Source organism: Phalacrocorax aristotelis, chromosome 6 (genome assembly GCF_949628215.1).
Source record: "Phalacrocorax aristotelis chromosome 6, bGulAri2.1, whole genome shotgun sequence".
In the NCBI taxonomy this organism is placed as follows: domain Eukaryota; kingdom Metazoa; phylum Chordata; class Aves; order Suliformes; family Phalacrocoracidae; genus Phalacrocorax; species Phalacrocorax aristotelis.
In genome coordinates this window covers 15,243,000-15,267,750 of record NC_134281.1, presented here as the reverse complement: position 1 = coordinate 15,267,750, position 24,751 = coordinate 15,243,000, and the positions used below count along the sequence as shown (strand labels likewise).

General features: G+C 38.8%; 1 protein-coding gene across 6 annotated transcripts in view; it reads left to right on the top strand.

Moving 5' to 3' along the window:
- The first annotated feature begins 435 nt into the window (after positions 1-435).
- CCDC66 (coiled-coil domain containing 66) overlaps positions 436-24,751 on the top strand; it is a 30,372-nt gene continuing 6,056 nt past the window's right edge. For 4 of the 6 annotated variants that reach the window (XM_075096160.1, XM_075096161.1, XM_075096159.1 and 1 more), the window contains exons 1-17: positions 436-581; positions 1,881-1,945; positions 4,262-4,284; positions 5,088-5,508; positions 6,381-6,516; positions 6,688-6,791; positions 7,761-7,885; positions 9,181-9,357; positions 10,225-10,356; positions 13,013-13,266; positions 13,678-13,762; positions 14,613-14,774; positions 16,274-16,418; positions 19,616-19,735; positions 21,898-22,370; positions 23,720-23,757; positions 24,023-24,306. In XM_075096160.1, the coding sequence (XP_074952261.1) occupies positions 571-581; positions 1,881-1,945; positions 4,262-4,284; positions 5,088-5,508; positions 6,381-6,516; positions 6,688-6,791; positions 7,761-7,885; positions 9,181-9,357; positions 10,225-10,356; positions 13,013-13,266; positions 13,678-13,762; positions 14,613-14,774; positions 16,274-16,418; positions 19,616-19,735; positions 21,898-22,370; positions 23,720-23,757; positions 24,023-24,306 (2,755 nt within the window). In that variant the 5' untranslated portion in view covers positions 436-570. Of the gene's footprint in view, positions 582-1,880; positions 1,946-2,093; positions 2,158-4,261; positions 4,285-5,087; positions 5,509-6,380; positions 6,517-6,687; positions 6,792-7,760; positions 7,886-9,180; positions 9,358-10,224; positions 10,357-13,012; positions 13,267-13,677; positions 13,763-14,612; positions 14,775-16,273; positions 16,419-19,615; positions 19,736-21,897; positions 22,371-23,719; positions 23,758-24,022; positions 24,307-24,751 lie in introns of those variants that run through there. The other 2 variants (XM_075096164.1, XM_075096163.1) reach the window with 2 other exon arrangements.

The following is a 24,751-nucleotide window of genomic DNA, read 5'->3' as shown; positions in this document are numbered from 1 at the left end:
TACAGTGGCGATCGCAAAGGGCTGGATCGCAAAGCTCAGCAGGACGGTCACGCAGAAACCCCTTAATTTAGACCAAAGTAAAGCGAGCCCCAAAGAGCCTCCTGGATGGAACTACCCGTTAGAGAGAGCAGATGTGAAGGACGAAACCCGTCCCGCGAGGAGGGGGCCCCACCGGCGCCCCGAGCAGAAGCGGCCCGGAGCCGGGCCCCCGCCCTTTCTCCACCCGCCGTAGCGCTCCCATCTCCTCTCTCTCCTCCTCCCTCCGCAGCCGCCCGAACACCGGGGATAGTGCCCCGCCACCGCTTCGCGCCCTCAGCGGGACCTGTGGCCTCAGGCGGGGCACTCGTGCTACACCTCCCGGCCGCGGGACTCCATCCCCCACAACGCCTCGCTGCGGCCGACACTGCAGTGTGCGAGGAGCCCATTGGCAAAGCCGCCGCTCCGCGGGAAGCCTATCGCCTCCCGGCTCCTTGTGCGAGGCTGGCAACCGCGCTGCACAGGGAGCGATGTGGGCCGCTGCCGGGCGTCCCTCCTCAGCCTCCGCAGCCCAGCTCGTAGCCGGGCAGCGCCATGAATCTGGGGTAAGGAGGGACAGGAGGAAGAGACTCGCTGGGCTGGCAGCAAGAGCCGCTCCCACCGGCTGGGACGCGGCCCTGGCCGGGGAGGGACAGCCCCAGCCCCTCACGGCCCGGGGGTCTGCCCGGCCTCCCTCTGCGTGGCGGGCCGGTGCCGCGGCTCTGAGGAGAATCCCACTGCCCGCCGACGTTAAGGCGTTTAGTGCTTCGCGGCCGAGGCGCTGGTGGCGGGAGCGCTCTGCGTGGCAAAGCCGAGGGGCTAGTAGACCCTTCTCTGGGCGGGCCACGGGAGGGGCCTGGAAAGCAGCTTCGAGGGATAAGCTCTTTCAAAACGCCCCGTTTCAGGTGCGACAGGGCCGCCGGTACCACGCGCCGGGGCCAGCGAGGCGGGCAACTTTCCGAGCCAGGCCGCCGCAGGCCGGGGAAGCCCCCGGCAAGGGGCAGGACGGAGCGGCGCCCCTGTGACCGCGCCAGGGCCCGAACCTCCCCCGCGGCCCCGCCGCCTCAAAGCCTCCGCGAAGGAGAAGAGCTGCTGGGCTCGGCTCAGCTGCCGTGTGGTGCCTGAACGTCCAGAATTACAGCTTCCAGCCCTTCTCACCTGCCGTATTAATTGGAAAGTTGCTTCCCAGCTTTATATGTGTTAGGCTTTTTTTAAAGATAAGCGTTATTTTGAACATCAAGGTTCGTACTAGATTTCTCAAATTAATGCAAGGAAGAAAGAAAAGCGTTTGGGTACTTTACACTCATACACCTAAACACTGCCAACTGTTTTTTTTCTTTTTTTAAAACCCTTATTTTCTTTTTTTAAAACCCTTATTTTTAAAACCCTTATTTATTATTTACATTTGTTCCACTGTAAAATGTGGACCGTTTTGCATGAAAGCACAGGTAAAGAGTGTTTTCAGAATACAGCCTCTCTGTGATCAGCCTGGCATTCAGGGAGGCTTGTTTAACATTTCTTGTAGACACAGTTTATGTTATTGGATATTAAATTCTTGAGGGAGGCATATTGCTATGTATAACAACGCAGAGTACCACCTTCAGCATGAAGATTTACTTTGTAGCATGCAAATCCAAATTTTCCAGTATCAAAAATATACCCTCTTCAAGACCTGTTGATTTCTTTGTATTAAGTAACGTCTCACAAACATAGAAAGCTTAGGGTATGAAAGACCATCTGGACCAACAGTAAATACAGTGTTATAATAAGTACAATTGTCCTTGTTATTAATGTAAAAGTCTTACCGTTATCAGATTATTTAATATTTCAGATTCCCCCCCCCTTCTCTCTCTCATATTTTGCAGAGATGGACTGAAGCTTGAAACTGAAGTGTTGGATGGAAAGCCTAGGCTAATTTTAGCTTCTTCCGGTATTTTTAAAAAATAATTTATCTCAAGTAATCTTTAAAGCTTCTTGAAGTTAAACTTAAGATCCAAGCAATGTGAAGCAAAGCTTTATTGAAATATTCTTCAAATAAGAATACTTGTGCATTGTTATTTACATGTCCTCTTACCTACCAGCTGGTCACTGGTCTGGGATGATACTGAACTTCTGAGTAGTCTGCACACTAGTGAACATCTGGCAAGTAGTCTTGACTCTTTACAGCTTGTCTCTCCATTCATTAAAAAAAAAAGTACTATTACATATTGACTGACATAACCTGTGAATTTCTATAACTTTATAGCACCTTACTTTCCAAGGAAAGAGACCTAATAACTCTCTGCTTAATTTACACAGAATTGCATCATTATAGTCACATTTCTGACTTTAAAACAGCTTTAGTATTTGGTAGTTGATGTTTATAATTTTCAGTAAGCAGTTTATTTAGGCCAGATCTCATTACTACCTTCTGAGGTTGACTTTTCCAGTATATGTTCATAATTAAGCTTTAATAAATTATATTATTGTGATTTGTCAGACATATGTTTCTATACAAGCACAAGTCTACTTTCCCTAACTGTTCTGCATAGTAGTCAGGATACAGAAATTCTTCGTTTAATGCCCTTTAAATTATATTTCATTTTTCCATTTACCAGAGAGCTGTCTAACGAGGCATTATGGGAAAGTTTTGAGTCAGTAAAGAATACCAGTCTACCGGAGGCAAAACCTTGCAACACCTAAAAAGCAATGCTACAACTTTTGCCTTTTCCAACCATCGTTAACATTATCAGCTGGATAGGGGCAGTGTCCATCCCAGAGTGCTTTAAGATAAAGCATTATCTTTGACTTTGAATTAGCCTTGAACAGTCAGTCTTCTTCAGGAATGAACATGTTTATACAACTGATACAAACAGCACTTCCTTGATTCTAATAGTGTCAAAAATTGGATCAAATTGTATTTCTTCTGAAATTCAGTTTTCTGCACTGTCAAATACTGCTTGCAGTTTTAGGGGCTAAAGTAGGATTATTCTGTAGTAGCTTAAGCTGCTACTTGAGATAGTTGTTTCACTTTTACAGTGGGAAAAAAAAGAAGATAACCTGAAAGCAGCACTTTGGAGTTCACCTTTATGTATTTCCCCCTGTAGTGGCAAAGACCCTATTTATGCTTCTTTCTCCTTTCCACAGAGAGGTTGGGTTTGCATAGCACATAGAGTCCCACCTTATTTCTTTTCTGAATAGCCAGGATGAAGTCAAAAGTGACTTCTACCTAGTCAGATGAGTGTTGAGTGCTTGAGAACCCAGCAATAAAGATGGCCACAGAGCACCCTTACTACTGAAATATCATAAAGATGATTCAGGATTTAATGCCTGTCCCCACAAGACAACAATTTAGCATACTCCCAAGTTTTAAAATGTTCATCTAGGTTGGAAACTATTAATAGTGTAGTTTTGCAGACTTCACGAACAGTGTTCCCCAATGTCTTAAATTGGTAATTAAAAAAAAGTATAGGTGCTACCAGTGCAAAATGTGCACAACCACTGCCAGAGCAATAATTGCATAGTGCAGCTGAAGAAGCCTTATTTCCAACACACGTTCCACTAAAACATCATCCCTACTATTTTCTCCCCCTTTTCCATTAGCTCTATGTGCAGGATTTCTTGTGTTGAGTACCACATTGCCTCTATTAATCAGTATTCTAATATTCTTTATTAATAAGTATTATATTAAACATAGTACTTAACATTGTTTTGAGACCACTACATCTCTGTACATTCCCTAGGATTCGGGTTAAAAGACTGAAGGGTACAATAGTGGGTGATGTGGTTATGCAGGTATTGTTTCTTCAGGCTGTCAGTGATGGAGACAGATAACATTATAGGGTTGGATGCAGGGACTATCCTGGAAAAGGACATGACACAGGAAGCAAACTGAAAAGTCACAAAAACCAAGCAATTAAAAACAAGCCATTACCACAGGGCTGTCTGAGAAACAGAATGAGTAGCAGGAGAGGATCAGACTCACAATAATTTTATTAGATCTACATAAAATTGGAAATAAGTATTGAAATATATCTAATTTTTTTTCCAACATACTTTTGAAGTGTGTATACTGAAATACCCACCCCCCCAAAAAAAAAAAAAAAAGTAAAATAATACAATTGGGGCAGATGTTGTGGGGAAGGTACTTTCCCCCCCCTTGCAAAAATAAGATGAATGTAACAGTTTATTAATTTCTCAAGATTGTTTTTTCAGGAGGAAGTTATTATTAAATATGTCTCATATTTCTGCATTTGTTTCCCAAAAGATAAATCAAAGCCTGCAATGAAGGTAAGTGTAAAAATTACTTTTTTGGTTAGAGCACACAAATTAACTAGCTAATTCGTTAACACAAAAATTTGAGAACACATTTGAACTGTCTAAATACTTGTAATCAATGATGTTTATGAAAGATAAATAAGTATTTCTCAGGTTCATAATAGCTGTTAAAAAGGCTAATTAAAAATTCTATGACTACTCTTACCTTTGCAAAATGCTTTAGTTTACTTTGCCAAGAAGTTACAGCAGCACAGGGACAGAGACCTTAGAGGGATTCTGGTAAAACAGGGATCCGAAGCTCCAGATTAGTTGTCTAAGTTGTCTCTGAGTAGCCTGGAATGCAGTGAGTTGGGGAAGGAAAGAAAGCAGAAAAAGGTCTCAGTACATAGGAGATAATTACAAGTGTACATCAAGAAGCTTGAAAAGGATAAAACTTCAGTACAGAATGGAAAAATCAAGATCGAAATAATACTGGCTTTATGGTGAAAATATATACCTGTTTGAAGCTATGCCTGAGAAACACCAACGAAAAGCAGAATTAATGTTTATTAATTCCTTTAAATGTTATGCTACATAAAGTTATTTTTCATACTGTCATTTTTAAATATACAAATTTAGGTGCTATATCCTCTTCTAAAGTAGTCCTAGTACTCCTGAAGATATTTCATTAGTTTATACTGAGTTAGTTTCTATTGATGTAACAGAGAAGAAAAATTACACTTATTTTACTTGTTGCTTCAATCTTGGTTTTAGTTGTTACCTATGCAAATCTATTTCCTTATTTAATATATGGTGAAATCTTACTGCTTTAACAGATGGGTAATAAAGCCAGAGCACCTAAACAGGCATTGAGAATAAGGCGTACTGGACATGTTCTGAGGTCAACACAAAATGCTTGTATCAAGCAGGAAAATTTTACAAAACCAAGGAGTGAATCAAGCTTATCAATGACAAAAATTGAAAAACCACAGGTTACTAAACACTCCTCACATGAAGCCACAACTGAAGATCGCACTCTGATTTTCCAAAGAGATAGTGCAAACAGCTATCCTGATTCAGAGAACCCTAATGTTGTTAAAAAAAGTAAACAGAAACCTCAAAACCCACATGTATCAGCTGAAGACCTAAGAAGTTTGGTGTGTTTAACACAAGAACAGCTTCAGCAGATTTTGATGACTGTAAAAGGAGGAACTGGAAGCATCTCTGAGGCTCACAAAGAAAAGCAAGAAGAAATGGGTAAGATACCAATAGTTGAATAAGTTAGTTTTATGGAAACAGAGCAAAATGTGAAAGCTTAACTTTGAGTTCATAATTTAAGTTTATTTGCAGGTTGCAGAGATGCTACTCATGTTTAACGGTCTCAGACAAAATACTGTTTGCTGTTATGGATATGAAATTGCTTCTTACTGTGAGGAACCAAGCATTCAGTAATTTTAACAGTAAAATTTAAGGATTGCTTGGTAGTATTCCAGTACTTTGAAGAGCAAAACAGTGAGCAATTCTGTCAATATTTCATGAAAAAATAAACCATTTTACATCGGGGAGAAAAACATAGAACTGCACTGTAGAATTATGATTAGGAGTTTTGGAAGAAGCAGTACCTCAAAGGGATAGGTCTTTCTGGTTTTGTGAAGAGTTAATTTCTCGCTGTGTGTCTCAAGAGTAGTAGTGCGATTTTCCTCTGGCCTGAATATGTACATATATCTTTTTGCCTAACTGTAACATTATAGTTGAATAGTTTGGGGTTTTTTTTCCAATTCTTCTACTCAGAAGCATAACTATCGCATATCTTGTATTACATACTTAGTCCTGTTTGTGGACCTATGGAGGTGGTCAGCTCTTTGCCACTAAGAACAAGACACCCTTCAGTTGAGTCCCAAAGTCTGAGTTCTTAGCCAAGAATAGTGTTTAAGTCTAGCATTCTAAAAATACCCTGCGATGTTGTAACTTACGTGCCTCAACCATACAAGCAGGGCTGAAAACAGTTTCGTCAAATAGTGCGGAATTTGCAGATTTCTGCTGTTCTTAAAGTATATACTCTGCTGAAGAAAGTTTAGTGGTCACATATATATTTATATATATTTTTATATATTTATGTTCTACCACAGCTACTAATGAGGCATCAGAGGAAAACATCACAGTGTTGCTCCAAAAAGCTTGTGAAGTTTCATCAGTTCCAAATGAAGCTAACTCTGAATCAAGCAGGAAACAACAAGCATATCTGCAGCCAGGAGAGAAAGATATGTATGTAGATTTGCATTACTGTCTACAAAAATTTTATCTCCAATAAAGATTCATATTGTAATTCTTAATCACAGTAAGAATCTTTATAAATACTAATTTAAAAGTTACCTCTAAAATTAACAGATTAACGTTTTAGGTAAAACTAAATTTTTTTTCCCTCCTTTTCTATAGAAAGGATTCATGGAAACCTGCTGACGTGTTTAGTACCTTGGGTGAAAGAGAAGGCGAGAAAGCCTTATTAGAATTTAGAAAGACCCAATGGAAGAAGGAATTAGGTACTTATGATATACAGAATATATTTTTTATCAATTTATTACACTCAGGATGCCAAGAAATTTTGTGTTCCTTATGCTCTTTTAAATTTACTTTTATCAGTGCAGTTGCTACAAATTGGAAAGTTTATAGTTTTATTAGTCTCCAAGACAGACTAAGATTCTTGAGTTCCAAAATTTTATGCAAACATTATCTATAACTTCTTGCAAAAAATGCTTTTTAGCCAAAATATATTCAGTTATACTTCATATTTTAGCAGTTACTTGCCACCGATTTTGTCATGTTCTTCCAGTAGTTGGTAGCCATTTTCATTAACAAATTCATTTGTTCTTTAATGGGAAAAGTGTCACCCTAATCTGCAAGCATGACTGAATATATAAAGTTGCAATTTGAACTTGAAACAGTTTGCAATCCTACCCCATCACCAACCAAGGGGAATCTCTGTAGAAAAATAAAGATGTTTAACACAGTAGTAAAGTCTCTTTGACAAATTAAGCTTCTTATGATTCACATGCAGGAGCATTGTGTTTTGTTTCAACTTGGGTATAGACCATATGATTTGAGGATTGATTCTGCATTGTCAGTAGCTTCCATGTATAGCTCCATTGGTTTTAATAATATTACAGTAGTCCAAGACTGGTATAATAAAATGGAGAGAATTTATATACTTGGTTATTTCTGTTGGTTTTCCTTCTTCCCTGGGGACATTGTTAAGCCTTCTGTGTTTTGTAGTCTTCTCAGAGAGATTCCCCAATTACCTCTACATCTCTGGACAGAGGTTCAGCTGCAATCCTCTTGAGAACTGAGTCAGGTTTAGAATGATTGGTCAGACAATGGTGACTTACTCTTGTAGTCCATTTTACAGTCAATATTACAGGGTAGGCATGCATTGCTGCTTTTTTTTTTTTTTTTTTAAAGCTGCTACACATCTGTATTAGGAAGTCTTACTAGAGTTTGGTGTTTTTTTGAAGATGAACAGGTAGCACTGAAGAAGAAATGGAAAGAAACTTCGGAGGGAGAGGTGGGTCATTTCTGGGCAAAACCTGGCAATAATAAAGCCTGTAAAGAGAAAGTGGGAACAGCTGACCCAGATAAGGTAAGGCTATCAATAAATAGAAGCAGAGTACACAGTTTCCACAGCACTGTTCAACTTTTAATTCATATAAGGTTTTCTTTTCTGTACGAATACAGAATTCAACCTCAGCAGTCACTTCAAGCTCTTTTGTGGCACAAATTGCTGCAGGTCCCTGTTTTACAGTTATCTGTTGCTCAAATTTGTAGCTTCACAAATTAAGATCTTTGTAGTATGAACAACCCATTCCTGTCCTTCCATCTTGATTCCTAACTAAAAGCTATAAATCTTTTCTAGTTCTGTTCTGAGGAATAGTCTCAGATGTAATTCGTGCTTATATAATTGTTTACATTGTTCATGAGCTCTCACGTATATTTGATTGCTTAGATAATAAACATAGCAATTTCACTTTTCACTCTAACCTGCCTTTTTAAAAGTCAGCTGTCCCTCTAAAAATGCTGCATCATGAATACATTATGCTCAGATGAGACTCCTTCTCCAGTGACATTGATTGCTGGTAAACAGAAGGTAGGGTTGCAGATTGTTGACGCAGAAGTCACGGACACAGCACACGACCAATATGATCAAGCAAATGCCAGTTTATTACAGACACAGCACGGCTAATATAGCTCTTTAACTACCTTATTACACACCAGCCTGTTGTTAATTGGCCAGTATGGCCTTGGACTTTATGGTAAGGATAGCCACCAGCAGCATCAGCAACTCTCGAATGTGGATTGCCCTGGTTTTGCTACACTGTAACGGCACACTCTCACTGATGGTATGGGATACCGCCCCTGTCCACAGGGTAGGGTCTGTGGCCAACCTTGGAATTTGCAACTTATTAGGAAGACGTAATGCCCTCCTGCACCTCTCCATAGTAAGTTTGTACAACGCCACTTTGTAAGTCTTGGTAAATACAAAATCACATTTGTTAGTAAGAGCTACATACATTGGTTTTAACTTGCGACATCCTTGAGGCCTTCTTGTTCACAGGCAGATTAAGTCCACACAGCCTGAGTCTGGATTGTTCACTACGTGTCCTTGGCTTTCCAGATATCCCACAGCAGATTGCTTTTTTTGTGTCATATTCAGCATTCCTAGGAAAGTTACCACTCTGCCCCATAAGAACTTGTTTCAGTCTACATGAAGAAACACTGGATATGAAATGCTTAGTTACAAGTTTTGGCTGAAGTTTTAATGACTAGCAGCTTCTAGAAGTATTATTTACTTGTTTATAATATGATAAGGGATATTTAATACAAACAAAACAGGTGAGCTAAATAAATCAAGTCACTTCATGGTCACTGTATTTGCAGACAATGTGTCCAGCTGACTCAGTTATTACCACTGAGGAAAACTGTGTCTGTACAACTGCTTTAACCACAGAGGCTAATAAAGTTCGACTGAATGTTTCAAGTGCTCCAGCTGGGCAGTCTTCTGATTTCAGTTCTTCTGACTTACCAGCTGTCAACTGCACTGCACTTCTTTTATGGGTAAGATATTAAATTGCATGCAGGTTTTTGTGTTTTTTTTTTGTTTTTTTTTTTTTTTTTAACTTATTGACCACAGATGTGTATCTTCAGAAGTTCTTCTAAACCAGAAGAATTCAGTAGACCTTTTTGCCCTGTCTAGGGAATTGTGTCTGAATAAATGCTTATCAAAATACTGATGCTTTGAAGACCGAGCATTTTCAAGGCTGATGTGAGGAACAGTACTAGAGGTGTGAGCTGAAGTGTTACTTAGCTTTTAAGTACACAGTAAAGAAATAGAGAAGTGGGAACCAATCAGTAATAGAAGACACTAAAAAAATACATTCCTGGCAGAAGGTTCAAGAAGTAGTTTTTGAGTTATTGCTGGTAGGCACTGATTGAAGAGTGGTTTATGTCAGATAGCATTATAAGTTCTCAGTGCCACTGGAGTCTCTTAAATAATACAGATATCCATTAAGAAGCAGTAACAGAAGATGGTATCTAGAATTTACTTGAGACAGTTCATTCAACTGTCTCGTTGATCGTGGTGCTGAATCTACCTGGAACAGAGACTGAGCAGTAACTCATAGGAAGAAGGAAGGGATTTTTATTCATGATACATAGAAGTAAGGTTTTTTGGAGTGAGAGGCTGATGGTTCAAGTTAGAATAGTATTCAAAGACTGGCTTATTTAGCGTCTTTCTAACAACTGAAGCATTTTATGGAGCAGTCATACATTACAAACTTACATTCATTTTTTTGTGCAAGAGAACAGCCCAGTTGTGCCCAGCAACTGAAGGCAATGTTTTCTGCCAAGTCCTTAACTGTATGGCTAGACAAGGCTACTGAATTTTTTTGTCCGAGGAAGAGACTAGCACCTTTCTTATTTCAGGAAGCTGTGCCACAGGAGCAACCTCTTAGTGCTTTGAAACATGAGCAACAGAAGAAGTGGCTTGAAGAGCTGGACAAACAGAAGGAAGAAGCTAAGCTACGAAAAATAGAAGAAAAACTTAATTTATCAAAGGTATCTGTGATTTAGAGGAAATTTTTGGAATAATAGAAGTTCTTCTCTCCCATTTTTGTTCTGAAAAAATAAAAGATGAAATCGTAGACCTAATGAAGTAGCCACAAAGATGTAATTACCTGCAGCATGTCCAGGTTTTCACCATAAGTCCATAGGCCAGTCTAACTGAACATTCAGCCAGTATTTATTCCAGTATTTCGGTGGCAGAGAACAGACTACCATGTGTCTGGTGTGATGTGTTAAAAATGCTTGCTGCAGAGATGAAAACAGTGATATTACTATACTTTGTCTTCTTTCCCACCATTGTGTGGTAGCACTAGGGTTTGGAAGGTGTTGTAGAGACCCTGGCCAGACACTTTGTAAAAAGACATTTTCTGTAGACTATGGAAGGAGATGAGAAAAGGAGAAGAAATGTTACAGACAACTACAGTGTGTCACAGTGGTGTTCAAATCCTGTTTCTAGCAATATTATTTTGATATGCATATATACACATGCATGTACATACACTCTTAGGAAACTTTCTTAAACACTTGTACTCCAAAAAGTATTGAAGAAAATAGCCTTACCTTTTTTACCCTTTGGTTTTTCCAGGCTGTTGAATGTAGGTCTCTTATGCTGCATCTGTGGCCAATATAATTGCTTTGCAGGTGGAATACCTGAAGGGATACTGTCACTATTGGCCAATTTAGTCAATTATTTTTTACACCTGGAGGTTCTTCATATGGAAGCTGACTTTTTTCCTTTACATGTTACTCTTTCTACTATATTAGTAGTTTTAAGGTCAGGGGAATACTCTGCATACAACCTCATACTGACACAGTCTTCCAGAGACTCTTTGTCTTTTCAAGTGAAGAAACACAGAGTGAGATTGCCCTATGGCTAGAATCTAGATTTCCAAAATCCTGTACACAGCTTTAAACCCAGGATTATATCTTTCACCATGCATGAGATATATTCACATCATGAGATGTTCTGTATTGTTAGTTAACAAGAATCTTGGTTACCAAAATTTGATTGACATGAATGTTAATAGTCAGTGGCCTTCTGGATTAAAAAGCTACCATTTTTACTCTCAATTGAAGCAATTACACAACTCCTAGATAGAAATATTTCATTTTAATTCTACTGTTTGTAGTAATGGAAGAGAGCTTTTTCTACTGACCCTCCAAAAAAAACCCTTGTTGCCAAGGTTGGTTACATACCTGCACACAACACAAATCTTTTCATTTCCTCAGTTGTTGAAAGAATCAGATTTCCTTTGCAAATTGAGCTTTGTAACTCTGAAGGGAACACAGCTGTGAAAGGTTCCTTCATTAGCTGCCTTGGTTTTTAATTTGATAGCTGTGCTGTGGGAAGATGGTTGTGGTCACCAGTGAGCAACCTAACAGCAACCTCACTTCCAGCCTCTTTATGAATGGAAGTTAATATGTACTTAATCTCATTTTTGTCAACATCTTTTTTTTTCAGGTCTTGTGTTATACTCTCAACCCTTCTGCATATTGCACCACAGATTTGCGTAAGAATAATGTAGATTGTCCATCTACTCTGATCTGCTTCTACACCACAGAGTATTCAAAGGGAACAAAACTCAGGGAACAGAAGGAAGAATAATTTGGATTCTTATTATTTACAATATGATTTTCTTGCTTCTTTTAAAATATATGTGAAACTTTTATGACACAAGGGAATTCTTGTTTAAGGAAAGGACTCGTGGAAGGCTGATCAGATTAGATTATGTTAGAATTTTTCCTGCAGAATGCAAGTTTTGAGGCGGCCATTCTCCAGTCCCTCCAAGGAAACAGTTTTTTAGCCAGAAGATAAAACCTTCTCAGTACCTATAGCAAAAACAAAGGCCCCTTAGGTGAAAATCTGTTATTGGAATATCTGAATTGCCAACACTGAGCCAAAAAGATACGCCTGGTTGGTACAGAAGGGAGACTTAAACCCAGTATGTCACCTCTAAGCAGTTTTAGGTACTTTGCTAGGCTAGCAATGATGGCAGCTGTGGGTGGAAGAGATTCTGAAAGAAGCCCTATTTTATAATGGGCCTGTCTAGCTGAAAATAGGAAGTTAGATATTAATATCTGTGCACAAAGCACATTCATCCTGCTACCATCCAGAATTAAAATGGAGAGGGTAAATGTAGAACCGCCACTTGTTCATGTTACTAGAGAGAGAATATGTACACAACAAAAGGAGAGTATGGCAGAGTGGGCAGGGTACTGACCTCTCAATCAAGCAGTTCCCAGGACTATTAGAAAAATTATGGAATGGAATAATAATATAAATTGAAAAAGCAGTACCAAAAAGCCTGAATCCGTGTTCACTTACTTTTTTATTTTTCAAATTTTTTTATACTTGCTAATTTTTGGGGTTTTTTTTTTTCCTGAAAATATAGTAGCAGTATGTTTTTTCTGACCAAGTATATGGATCAGCAGTATAATTCTGATCTGACTTGTATTTTAAGCAACAGTAAGACTTCTGCTTTCCCATTTAGGGAATTAACTACTGTCTGTATTGCAGCCCCACAACAGAGCTTTTAAAATGTTCCTGTTTTACAATTGTGTATTGTCTGTTTTGTTAACCATACTTTATAGAAACAGCGTAATTGAGCGCATTTCTGTTTTTTTTTTTTGTTGCTTCATATTTATTTAGGCTGAAGAGCATGACAGATGGGCAATGCATTTTGATTCTTTAAAGAACCACCTTAATGCTAATGCAAAACACCCCCTAAATGGAATGTACAAAAAGCAGCCTGAAAGTCTTTGCCTGTCACCTGACCCTAAGGAGCTGACTGCTTTTATTCACCCTTTTTCACCTGCAGCTTTAGGCAACCCCATGCCCTCAAAGGTGGAAAATGCAGAAAAAGCTGCTAAAAACAGTGCTTTGGAATACAGTCAGAAAGTCAGGTGAGTGAGCTTTGTAAGGGTATTCATCTTCCCAGCTGGTACATTTCTGATACCTCCTCAGAAATTTTTTAAAAATTGAGTAAGATTCTTTCAATCTGAACTTTGGATCTTACTCATTTGGCTTTTGCTTTTTTCAGAAATACCTGTTGTTTCATTTTTGAATGACACAAGTGCTTCCATTGTTCATTAATAAAATTTACTGCAAATAACCATACTTTGTTCCTTAGTAGAATGAATTTCATAATTGTAAATTAATACAGTGCAAACCCCTCATTTTAATAATTGTAAATTAATACAATGCAATAATATCAGTATGAAAATATTACTTGAAATCTAGCTGATCCTAATTAAGGAAGGCTTTAGGATTATTTTCTTATGATTAAAACCATTTACATGTTTCTTTGTTCACAGTTTCCTCCGTTCAATGACAGCACTCCTGGACCCTGCAGAGATTGAAGAGAGAGACAGGCGGCGGCAGAAACAGTTAGAACATCAGGTAGGCTTCTGTTTTACTGACACTATTTTGCTGAGATGATAGGATGAAAGGTAGTGTTGTCACATCAATAAAGCATGAGCTGTAATACCAGAATCCAGTGAGTGACTTCCATGCTTCAGATTACATGTTTACAGTTGTTTAATTGTATTTCATTCAGTTAGACTCTACCATTTTCTTTTAATGTTTGTACAGAGATGATTGCATTTCTGTAACTGAATTCTTGCCTCAAAAAACGTACAGTGCACTCTTTAGAGCTCTAGTAGATTTGTGTGCATTTTTCTTCAGTCTTCACTGTCATTGGGAGGACTGATATTTACAGGTACCCACTCCATGAATCTTTAGATTATCTACCTTACTGTCATTTACATTACTTCTGTGACGCTCTAATTGAATGTATATCTGCATGATGACATCTCTAGCACAGTGACTTAGTATAAATGTAATGAGCCTGTTCTGGTTAAGCTGTTTTTCTGCTAGATTGAAATACTAGCTTTGAGTACATAAGGTAAAAATCAGACCACCATTTCTTCACAAGAAAAATAAAGCTTTTTTGAAAACATAAAAAGCTACTTCTGTTTCTCTCTGAGTATTTCAAACTGCTTTATTGGGCTGGTGGTTCTCACTGCCGCCCCCCCACCCCTCCAAACAAAAAAAAAAAAGCGGGGGGAAGGCAACTGACTCTCTTGTGAGAAATTAAAAGAAACAGAAGCGTTTGAAAGAAATTGTCTTGATAATTTTTTATTTGTCCAAATCCAATTATTAGGCACCTATATGGAAGTATTAGAATATATAGCTTATAATACCTCTAATGTTATATCTTTTAATTTTCCTTTTTTTCTGATACTACTAGAAAGCAATAATGGCTCAGGTAGAAGAAAAACGGAAGAAGAAACAACTGGAGGAAGAGCAGAGAAAATGGGAAGAACAAGAGGAAGAACAGCGCCTAGCACGAGAAAAAGAACAAATGCAGAAACAGTTTGAAGAAGACATGCTGAAACAAAAACAAAAGGAGGTGGGGTTTTGCATTTTCTTTAGTGCAGATAGTCTGCAATAATACTGGGTTTTGCAGAAAATGGTTCTTGTTCTTCACCTTCAAAATGGTGTTGCCTCATAATTTTGAAAATTAAAACTATCTGAAATTTAGACATTTGAAATCAAAATGTGTTTCCTCAATTAATAAACTTGTAGAATGATCTGAGTTTAAGGCAGGTTTCTTTTTCTGGACAAGGGCCTTTTCATTAAGAGAAATGGATAAGAACAGGCAAAAATGGAATTGTAGTTTTAAATAATGAAACATACATTTTAAAATGCGAATTTTAAAATAAAGAAAAAAAACCACTCAAATATGTGATCCAATTGTTGTTGCTAACTTGATGCTTTTAAGTTGCTTCAGTACCATGAACTTTACCTGACTGGATGTGCTTTCACTCCAGAATAAATACTTTTCAGAATATATTCTGGAAAAATAATTTTAAAAGTCATTCATGTTCTAGAGCTTTGTCCTCTGTAACTATTGCTGAGCTTTACATACTCCTCTCGTACAAAAGTTGAATCAAAGGTAACATTTTGACCTTTGGTACATAAAAATTTTACATGTGTATACATTCTTACCTGTTACAGAAGAGTCCGTAAAAGGTTAAAAGCTTTGTCTGATGTTTTATTCTTCCTTCTGGCACAGTACCAGCCATTAACATTTGCTTCATATTTGGAACAGTAGCATAATTCCATGACGTCATAAGACTGTGATTCTAAAAACACACACCCCTCTAAAACCTGCAGACATATGGCTCCCTGATTTCTCTGCATTTTCTGGACAGAAACTTGTAGCATCTGCCCGTAGATGCTAGAACAAACTGGGAAAAAAACTGGGAAAGTCATCTTCCTCTGTAATAGTTCAGCTCCTTCAAAAGATGTTATCCTATCAGTTGTTATTCTTTCCACCTGTAAATGCAGTAGGAAATGGGGATGAGATGGTAATAGCAGTTTGGGAAGGAGATTTTCCTTGGCCCAGTCTCCTGCACCTTGAGCCTGCTGAGTCTGGAAACTAACCCTCATATTTAGGGGTGTTCTGCCTGTGTTAGGGAGGCTTCTATTGTCTCCTTTTTGTGCAAGTAGAAGGAAGATGGGTTAATTATTTTTATTTAGGCTTCTTTAATTAAACCACATGATATAGGAAGTCATAGATGGCTGAAATCAGATGGCATTTAGGAAAAGATGAATTTATTAGAAAGTTAAATATCTAAATAAGTTTGAGGATATAGATGCTTGCTTTTTAATGCTAGGATTTAACATCTTTAATGAGCACAGTAGAGGTTCTGAATTTATTTTTATAATCATAGAAATTATATGTTACATATTGTATCTTCTCAACTAGTTTTGGTTTTGTTTTAAAAAGAAAAAGTTTTATTCAAAATAAGAATATATGTAAACCTGGAGGATTATATGGAGATTAAATACGCCTATTAATTTTATTCTCAAAATAAATGATCGCATATATTTACATTTTTAAAGGAACTTGTGACTCTTAAAACAAATGAGCTTTACCAGACCATGCAGAAAGCTCAAGAATTAGCACAGAGATTAAAACAAGAACAGCGCATTCGAGACTTGGCTCAGAAGGGACATGACATTTCAAAACTTCAGAGGAATCTTGGTGGCAAGTACAAGTTTTTCATATTCAGTTTGCCTATTCCTTCGGTGTTTGCATGCAAGTTGTTGCTGGGTTTTGGTTTTGGTTTTTTTTCCCCCTTCTGCATTTGGGTCAGAAAATGTTCCTTTGCTTCACGAACCAAATTTCATTTCAGCTTATCTAAAGAGCCTTCCAAACAAGTATCAGTGTTAACTAATATGGAGAATGTTGTATTTTACTAAGCTTCACAGAATCCCAGGTTGGAAGGGACCTCAGGGATCATCTAGTCCAACCTTTCTAGGAAGAGCACAGTCTAGACAAGGTGGCCCAGCACCCCGTCCAGACAACTCTTGAAGGTGCCCAACGTGGCCGAGTCAACCACTTCCCTGGGGAGATTATTCCAATGGTGACTGTCCTCACTGTGAAAAATCTTCCTCTCGTGTCCAATTGGAATCTCCCCAAGAGCAACTTGTGTCCATTCCCCCTTGTCCTCAACATGTGACTCCCTGTAAAAAGGGAGTCTCTATCTTCTTTGTAGCTGCCCCTTAAGTACCAGTACATGGTAGTGAGCTCCCCTCTAAGCCTCCTTTTCTCAAGGCTGAACAAACCCAGTTCTCCCAGCCTATCCTCGTATGGCAGGCTTCCCAGTCCTTTGATCATCTTGGTGGCCCTTCTCTGGACCCCTTCCAGCCTGGCCACATCCTTTTTTGTATAGAGGGGACCAGAACTGTACACAGTACTCCAGGTGTGGCCTGACAAGCGCTGAGCAGAGTGGGATAATGACTTCTTTATCTCTGCTGGTGATGCCCTTTTTGATGCAACCCAGCATCCTGTTGGCCTTCTTGGCCGCAGCAGCACACTGTTCGCTCATGTACAGCTTCCTGTCCACCAGGGACCCCAGGTCCCTTTCCACAGAGCTGCTTTCCAGCCAGGTGGAACCCAGTTTGTGCTGCACTCCCGGATTACGTTTTCCCAGGTGCCTGACCTTAAACTTATCCTCGTTGAACTTCATAAGGTTATTGTTGGCCCACTCTTCCAGCCTATCCTGATCTCCCTGCAGAGCAGCTCTCCCTTCTGGAGTGTCTACTTCTGCGCTCAATTTGGTGTCATCGGCAGACTTCATCAGGCTACACTTGATCCCGTTATCCAGATCACTTATGAAGACGTTGAATAACATTGGGCCCAATATCGATCCCTGGGGGACCCCACTTGTGACAGGTTGCCACTTGGAAAAAGAGCTATTTACCACCACCCTTTGGGTGCGGCCTGTCAGCCAATTCCCCACCCACTGCACAGACCACTTGTCTAGGCCATAACACATTAATTTCTCCAGGAGGTGGCTGTGGGAGACTGTATCAAATGCCTTGGAGAAGTCCAGGTAGACAATGTCCACTGCCTGCCCCATGTCCACCAGGCAAGTCCCTTTGTCATAGAAGGGCACCAGGTTTGTCAAGCATGATCTGCCCTTAGTGAAGCCATGTTGGCTTTTCCCAATCACGTGCTTCATTTTACTTGTGATGGCCCCCAGGAGGATTCGTTCCATAACTTTCCCAGGGTTTGAAGTAAGGCTGGTGGGCCTATAGTTACCCGTATCCTCCCTCGAGCCCTTCTTGTAGATAGGGGTAGCACTTGCCTTCCTCCAGTCCTCTAGGAAATCCCCTGTTCTCCACGATTTCTCGAAGATTATGGAGAGTGGCCTTGCGATGATGTCAGCCAGCTCTCTCAACACCCTCGGGTGGATGGAGTCAGGACCCATGGATTTGTGGGGGTCAAGCTCCTGTAATAATTCATGTACTAACTCTTCCTTCACCGATGGTGGGTCTGTTTGGATCAACCGGGAATTTTGTTCCCAAAGCCTGGGACCCAACAGTGCTGGTAAAGATGGAGGTGAAGAAAGTGTTGAGGACCTCTGCCTTTTCTGCATCGTTGGTAACTCACTCTCCTTTTCTGTTTAACAGTGGGCCTATGTTTTCCTTCTGTTTCTGCTTGCGGTTGACATGTCTGAAGAACCCTTTCTTGTTATTTTTGCCATCTACAGCCAGTTGCAATTCAAATTGGGCTTTTGCTTTTCTAACTGCGTCTCTGCACACTCTGGCAATGCCCTTGTAGCTCTCAACTGATAATCTTCTACTTCTCCATCTCTGGTACGCTTCTCTTTTGGATCTGAGTAGACCTAGGAGTTCATTCTTGAGCCAAGGGGGTCTCTTGCTCCGCTTACTTCCCTTTCCTTTGGAGGGGATAAATTGGCTTTGTGCTTCCAATAGAGAGTTCTTGAAGAATTCCCAGCTCTCACTAGCTCCTTTGTCTTCCATGGGAGCTTCCCATCGAATCCCTCCCAACTGAGCCCTGAGTGAACTGAAGTTTGCTCTTCTAAAATCCAGAATCCTTGTCTTAGAGCTGACCTTCAGCACACTCAGCAGGATCCCGAACTCCACAATATTATGGTCACTGCAGCCAAGGCTATCACTAACCGAGATACTACAAAGCAGGCTTTCTCGGTTTGTGAAGAGCAAGTCCAGCCGTGCCTCATTCCTGGTTGGCACATCTAACATATGTATGAGGAAGCAGTCCTCTATGCAGTCCAGGAACTTGGTGGATGAGATGCGAGCTGCCGTATTGTTCTTCCAGCAGATGTCTGGGTAGCTGAAGTCACCCATAAGGACCAGGTTCTGTTGGTCAGAAGCTTGCTTTAGTGCCCCAAGTATCTCTTCGTTGGCATTGTCATCATGATTAGGAGGTCGGTAGCAGATGCCCACTGTGAGGTCCTGCTTGGAGATGACCCCTTTGACTTTAACCCAGAGACATTCGATAGAGCAGTTGTAATCACCATAGCTGACTTCGATACATTCAAGGTTTTCCTTAGAGTGCAACTCCTCCACCTCTTCTACCCTGCCTGTCCTTATGAAAGAGCTTGTAACTGTCCACTGCGATCCCCCAGTCATTTGAGTTGTCCCACCATGTTTCAGTTACTCCTATGATGTCATACCCCTCTTCAAATATTATATTACATAAAGTAAGAAATACAGAGATATCAGAAATATATAGGGAATATTCAGGCCTATGTGCTGTCGATTAGATTGCCAGTGAAAAAGGGAGAGTGTTAGGCTCTGAATCACAGTTTTCAATCTTGCTTTGAGTTCTAAACTGCGATAGTCTGATAACTTGATACCATAGTTTAATTGGAACATATGTTACTAAATCTAACAATTTGACTTCTTTTTTAGGTGATACAGAATTTGAAAATTGTAATACTGACATTTCACATCAAAGTTGCAATTTTTCTGATGACATTAAGAGCCACATTGATCAGCAGACTTCTTGGAAGAACACTGCTGTACAGACAGGTATTCAGCCCTTAAATCTAATCTAAATTTTAAATTTAAATTTAAATTTAAAAGACAGGAGAACAGCATATTTGTGAAACTGAGCTATAGGGCCAAATCAATGTCATTCAGAAAGGAATAAAACCAGAAATACTTGGATAAGCACAGGCATGTTGGAATATGACAATATATTTCTATATTCTTCAAAAGAAATTACATGTCTGTATATTTGATACTTACCAGTTACAGATTCACCCATTCTGAAATACAGTGTTGGCTTAGAGTCATGGTCCCAAGCCAGGTAGCACTACATTTATTAAGGCATTTAAACATGTATTTGTAGTAGTCTTCAGTGTGAATGTTCACAGATTTACGTAATGTGGTTTGGTATTGAGTTCTAATGACTCCTTGAAAATATTGGCAGGAACATTGTCAGTAATTCTGAAATTAGAAAACTAGACTCATTAGAAAATAAGAGCTTGCATTCAAATGTTTAGAAAAGCTTTCTACAATTCTTGCTAAATACCCAGACAGAATTGTGGGTCTAGAGAGAATATTTTCCATTCTTTATCTTGATTTTGTATTGCACTGTTAAAAACCCTAGAGCAAACTTAGGCTGCATCTATTAATGTTGTAGATGAGGTGTGAATGAGAAGATTCAGTGGAAACTTACAGTCACTTTGTGCCTTGTATTTAGGCTCCCTATCACTTGTGAAATGGAAGCTTTATTTTGTTTCTATTTGCTTAAGCAACAGTAAATATTTTTGGTTTTGACAGCACTGGTAGAAATCTTACTGTGAATTTGGAGAGTTTACAAATTAAATAATGTTTTTGTGTATGCCTCTTAGTAAAGAAAGAAGCTGGACTGTTAGTAATTGAAAAATTTAACAAAATATTTCTATTGGAAGACAAGGATTAGGAAAGTAAGTTATTCCCAGTAGGGCTGTAAATACGACCAAACCATCGGCATGCTGAAAAACTACACAGAAGCTGTGTTCTGCTCTTTGCCATTGCATACCATGACAAAGGTAGAATTCTACACTTTAAAATAATGTAGTTTCTTTTTACACAAATTATTTTGCTTTACAGTGACTTGATTTTTTTCTCCCATCTTCCTTTATAAGTTTGTTTCTACTGGTCCTATCTATCTTCCGCATCAAAAAGAATAAAAAACAATATAGAACTGTACAACCAATTTTTGAATAAAATCAGTGATGGTAAATTTGTCACTGAAATTGGGAATAAACCTCGTAACACCAATGTAGTGTTAAAAGGCAGGCATACTGCGCCGGATGCACAGGGGATCGCTCCTCCTAACACGCGCTCCATCAGATCTCTTTGTGCCAGTTAAGTACATGCTTCATATACATATTCATTAACTTTCTGATAAAAGTTATACATAATCATTATATGCAGACGTCATTTGCGCATGCCTGTTGGTGTCTCTGGGTGGTCGTCAGGGGTCTGTGGATGAAGGACTTACTCCTCCTCCCTGTGTCCGCTAGTTAACCCTTGTTTTCGCGCAAACTCAGTTCTGAGATTACGTATGTACTATCCTTGAGGGTTGGTCTGTTCTCGTTTAGCGTTTGCTCTGCAGTTCCTTATCTTTATGGCTCTGTATATCTGCTTTTCTTAAGGCCAAATGTCATCGTGACTTTAGGTACTTTGAATCTTGAGGCCTCTCTGATTCCCCTAAAGCAACATGGTTTAGTCATCGTGCAGGCTGTCCTTGTTTCAGCTACCTCATTATCTTGGCTAAATTTTGGCTCCGGGTCCCAGCATTAGTTGAGCTACACTAGATTGTAGTAGTAACTCCCAACCATTTGTACCCTGAATCATTGCTACTTAAAAGTGAGGCTTTAATTTAATCCTTAAAATAGAGGTTTGGACCCTAAGCACTAAGAGTGAGGGTTTGGGACCTAAAAACTAGGCTTTGAGTCTGAAAGGAGGGGTTCTGACAGAAACACATTATCTATTGCATTAATGATTAACTAATAACGAAAATACAGCTTAAAGAATACACTGATTGTCCCCAGACTTAATGTTCAGTTGGATGGTATAGCAGCATCCATGTCTGGTTAACATCATCACCCTGGTTACAGGTTGATATGCATACAAAAGTCAAACAAGTAATTTCAGTAGCTTAGACTTGGAGTTAATTTATTATTTTTTTTTTATTAAAGATGACTTTATTACTTCAGCATACACCGAGTCAGCTGAGGAAAGAACTGCGTGTTGTGGATCACCTGATATTTCCATAGAATATAAAGAAGCCTCTAGCAGCAAAAAATACCAGAAGGAAATGCAGTATGTAGATAAAATTTCAGGAAAAGAGAATGGTTACATTTACAGTGATCTGTATGAACAATATGCAAGAAAAGAAAGACAGATTAAGACTTCAGAAAAATACAGCAAAAGACCTGATTGGAACATAAACAAGCCTGGGAAAAGATACATTCCAGCCTCAGAAAGATACCCTAAACAGCTACAAAAACAAAGGGAAGAAAACAAAGTAAGAGGACAAATGGAGCTCCTTCAGCTGGTAGAAAGAAATACCCCTGGGAATCTCTGCCCAAGAAAGGGTGGTTATTCAGACGGGTCTCTTTCACCTCATGAAGAAATAAATAGGAAGAATAAGGGACGTCGAGTCAGAAAGGTAACTATTTGGTCTTTAACAACAATGATGTGTATTTTTAAGACTCTTGTTCCGCATGGTTTTGCCTGATGGGAATTCAGTTCTGTAAGTCAAGCATTGAGAATTTTCCTATTACTACCCTTTGTGTACAGAATGGTATTATTTCGTTCTTCGTGATCAGAACAACATATTTAGATTTTGTGGCTTAGCTTTTACGGTTATTTCAGTCTTCCAAATTATCATCGATTCATTATGTAAACAGGAAGCTTGACTGAAAGCAGTGTGCAGGATAGAGTGACGTCACTGACTTGCTCTTTTTTGGTCCAGTCATTATGTTGTGGTGATGGTTGAGGTATACGAGTACCTGTTCAAGAAAACAATTTTTATTTCTGCAAAGAATGTGGATTACTGAGGATGTATTCTGTGGTCATAAAAACGCATCATTTTTAGCGGAGTCATTTCTTCTCCATTTGCAGTAAGCATGTATCGGTACTGCTTGTGGCTGGGGAAAAAAAATCAATTTTCATTTAAAGCAAATACTATTTAATATATTCATGCCTTCCCTCCACCTTCTCTCTCTCGCTTGCTTGCCCTCTGTATGTATATACATGTATATGGATAGACACTTCACTTTCTCACACCTTCCAATAGAAACACTCTGGTATAGAAGAGGTGGCCACTTCAGTTCTGTTTAGCCAGTTGTTTACTTTGGCTACGTACACATATTTTAGAAGCTGTGGGTCTTAAAAAAAGTATGTGAAAATACATAACTCTTCACATAGGTATCTTTAAAGATTTATTCATTTGTTAAACTGAGTTTTTTGGTTTATTTGAGGTTAATGGTAAATCTAAAAGTTTTGTGCTTAAATTATTGAAAGCTGAAAGTTCAAGAATTTTGTACCTGAGAAGTGGGGTAATGAATTTTAAGCAGATTATTAAGGCAAGTAATCATTGTCTGATACCAGAGGAAGCATGGGATGTGTTAATATTTTTCATTTAAATGGAAAACTTCTACTGACTGTATCTGGAAACACAACCTTTCCTTTAATAATCATTATCTTGGGCTGAATCTTTCAGATTTATAAATGCAGCTTTCCACGGTCACTGGAAAATACATACAATGTTTTTGATAGTACTTAGAGCTGCCAAAGACATAGAAAACTGGAGCAAAACCTCCTGTAATTTGTTTAATTAATTTCACAGACTCTAAAAGTCTCTTTAATGCAAGTCTTTGATAAATACCTTTCTCCTGAACCCAGGTCAAACAGTTGTTTTGGAATTTCAGAACAAACTTGTTCAAAAGTGAAAGCTTTTATATTAAAACACGTGGATCTTTTTGTTTTACTTTGACTTTCTTGGTTTTCTCCTAGGAAGAACAGTTACAGAAAAATCATCTGAATGAAGAAAGGTATGTCAGTACTCTGCATTAATGAAATGTATAAAAACATTAATATGCTTTTCTTTCCTGATTTTTACTTTTTTAAAAAGAATGTAGATGCATCTAATTGTCTACTATTAAAAATACACAAGACCAGACAAACTGCAGGTACAAAAGCAGAGTAAATGAGAAAAAGTCCTATCCTCTGAGGTTTCTTTGTTTCTGCTATTTGAGAAAATTATCCACATTACTTAAGTATTGTTTGGGTTTTTTTAACTGAAGTTGTTTCATACAGGTCTGAATCGCCACCTGTTCCATCAGTTAAGAACAGATTACACCAAGTACAACAAAAACAGATACAAGCATCTAATTTCCTGGTGCATAACAACAGTAGAAGAGAGAAAAATATCAAGACAGATACACAGCAGAGGAGCTCCCCTTCTCCCGTTACAGAAGCTGGAAGACCTCCCTCTCCACAATTTATTCCGTATGTTCGAACAAATGAAGTATATTATCTTGATCCAGATGCACCAGTGACTAGACCTTCAACACATGACCCACAGTATCGACAGTTTAATGGTACTGAAATGTATTGTGAACTGATTCATGTAGAAGAGAAGAAATGTTACAGTGATTTAGTTCAAAGTGCTACAGTTTATTAAATTTGATATTTGTTTTTACTGAATTTTGCAGCAACCCATGTGTGTCACAGCACTGTACAGAAAGCCTGTGCAGCCAAATGATACTCTGTATTAAAAAACACACACACACAAAAAGATTTAAAAAAATTTAAAAAGCAATGAAATTTCTTATTCTTTTATCTGTCTTATGTCTGTTTACCTTTAATGAAGTATGATTGCACTTCTCTGGTATTATTGTATATAGATTTGGGTTTAGGAATCTAAGTGTTGTTGGCCTTAAAAATAGTGATTGTAATCTAATAGCAAGTAATACCTGATTTTCACAAGCTGTGAAAATCTGCTTCAAAATTAAAACAATTCATAGAGAGTATTGTTAACTGATT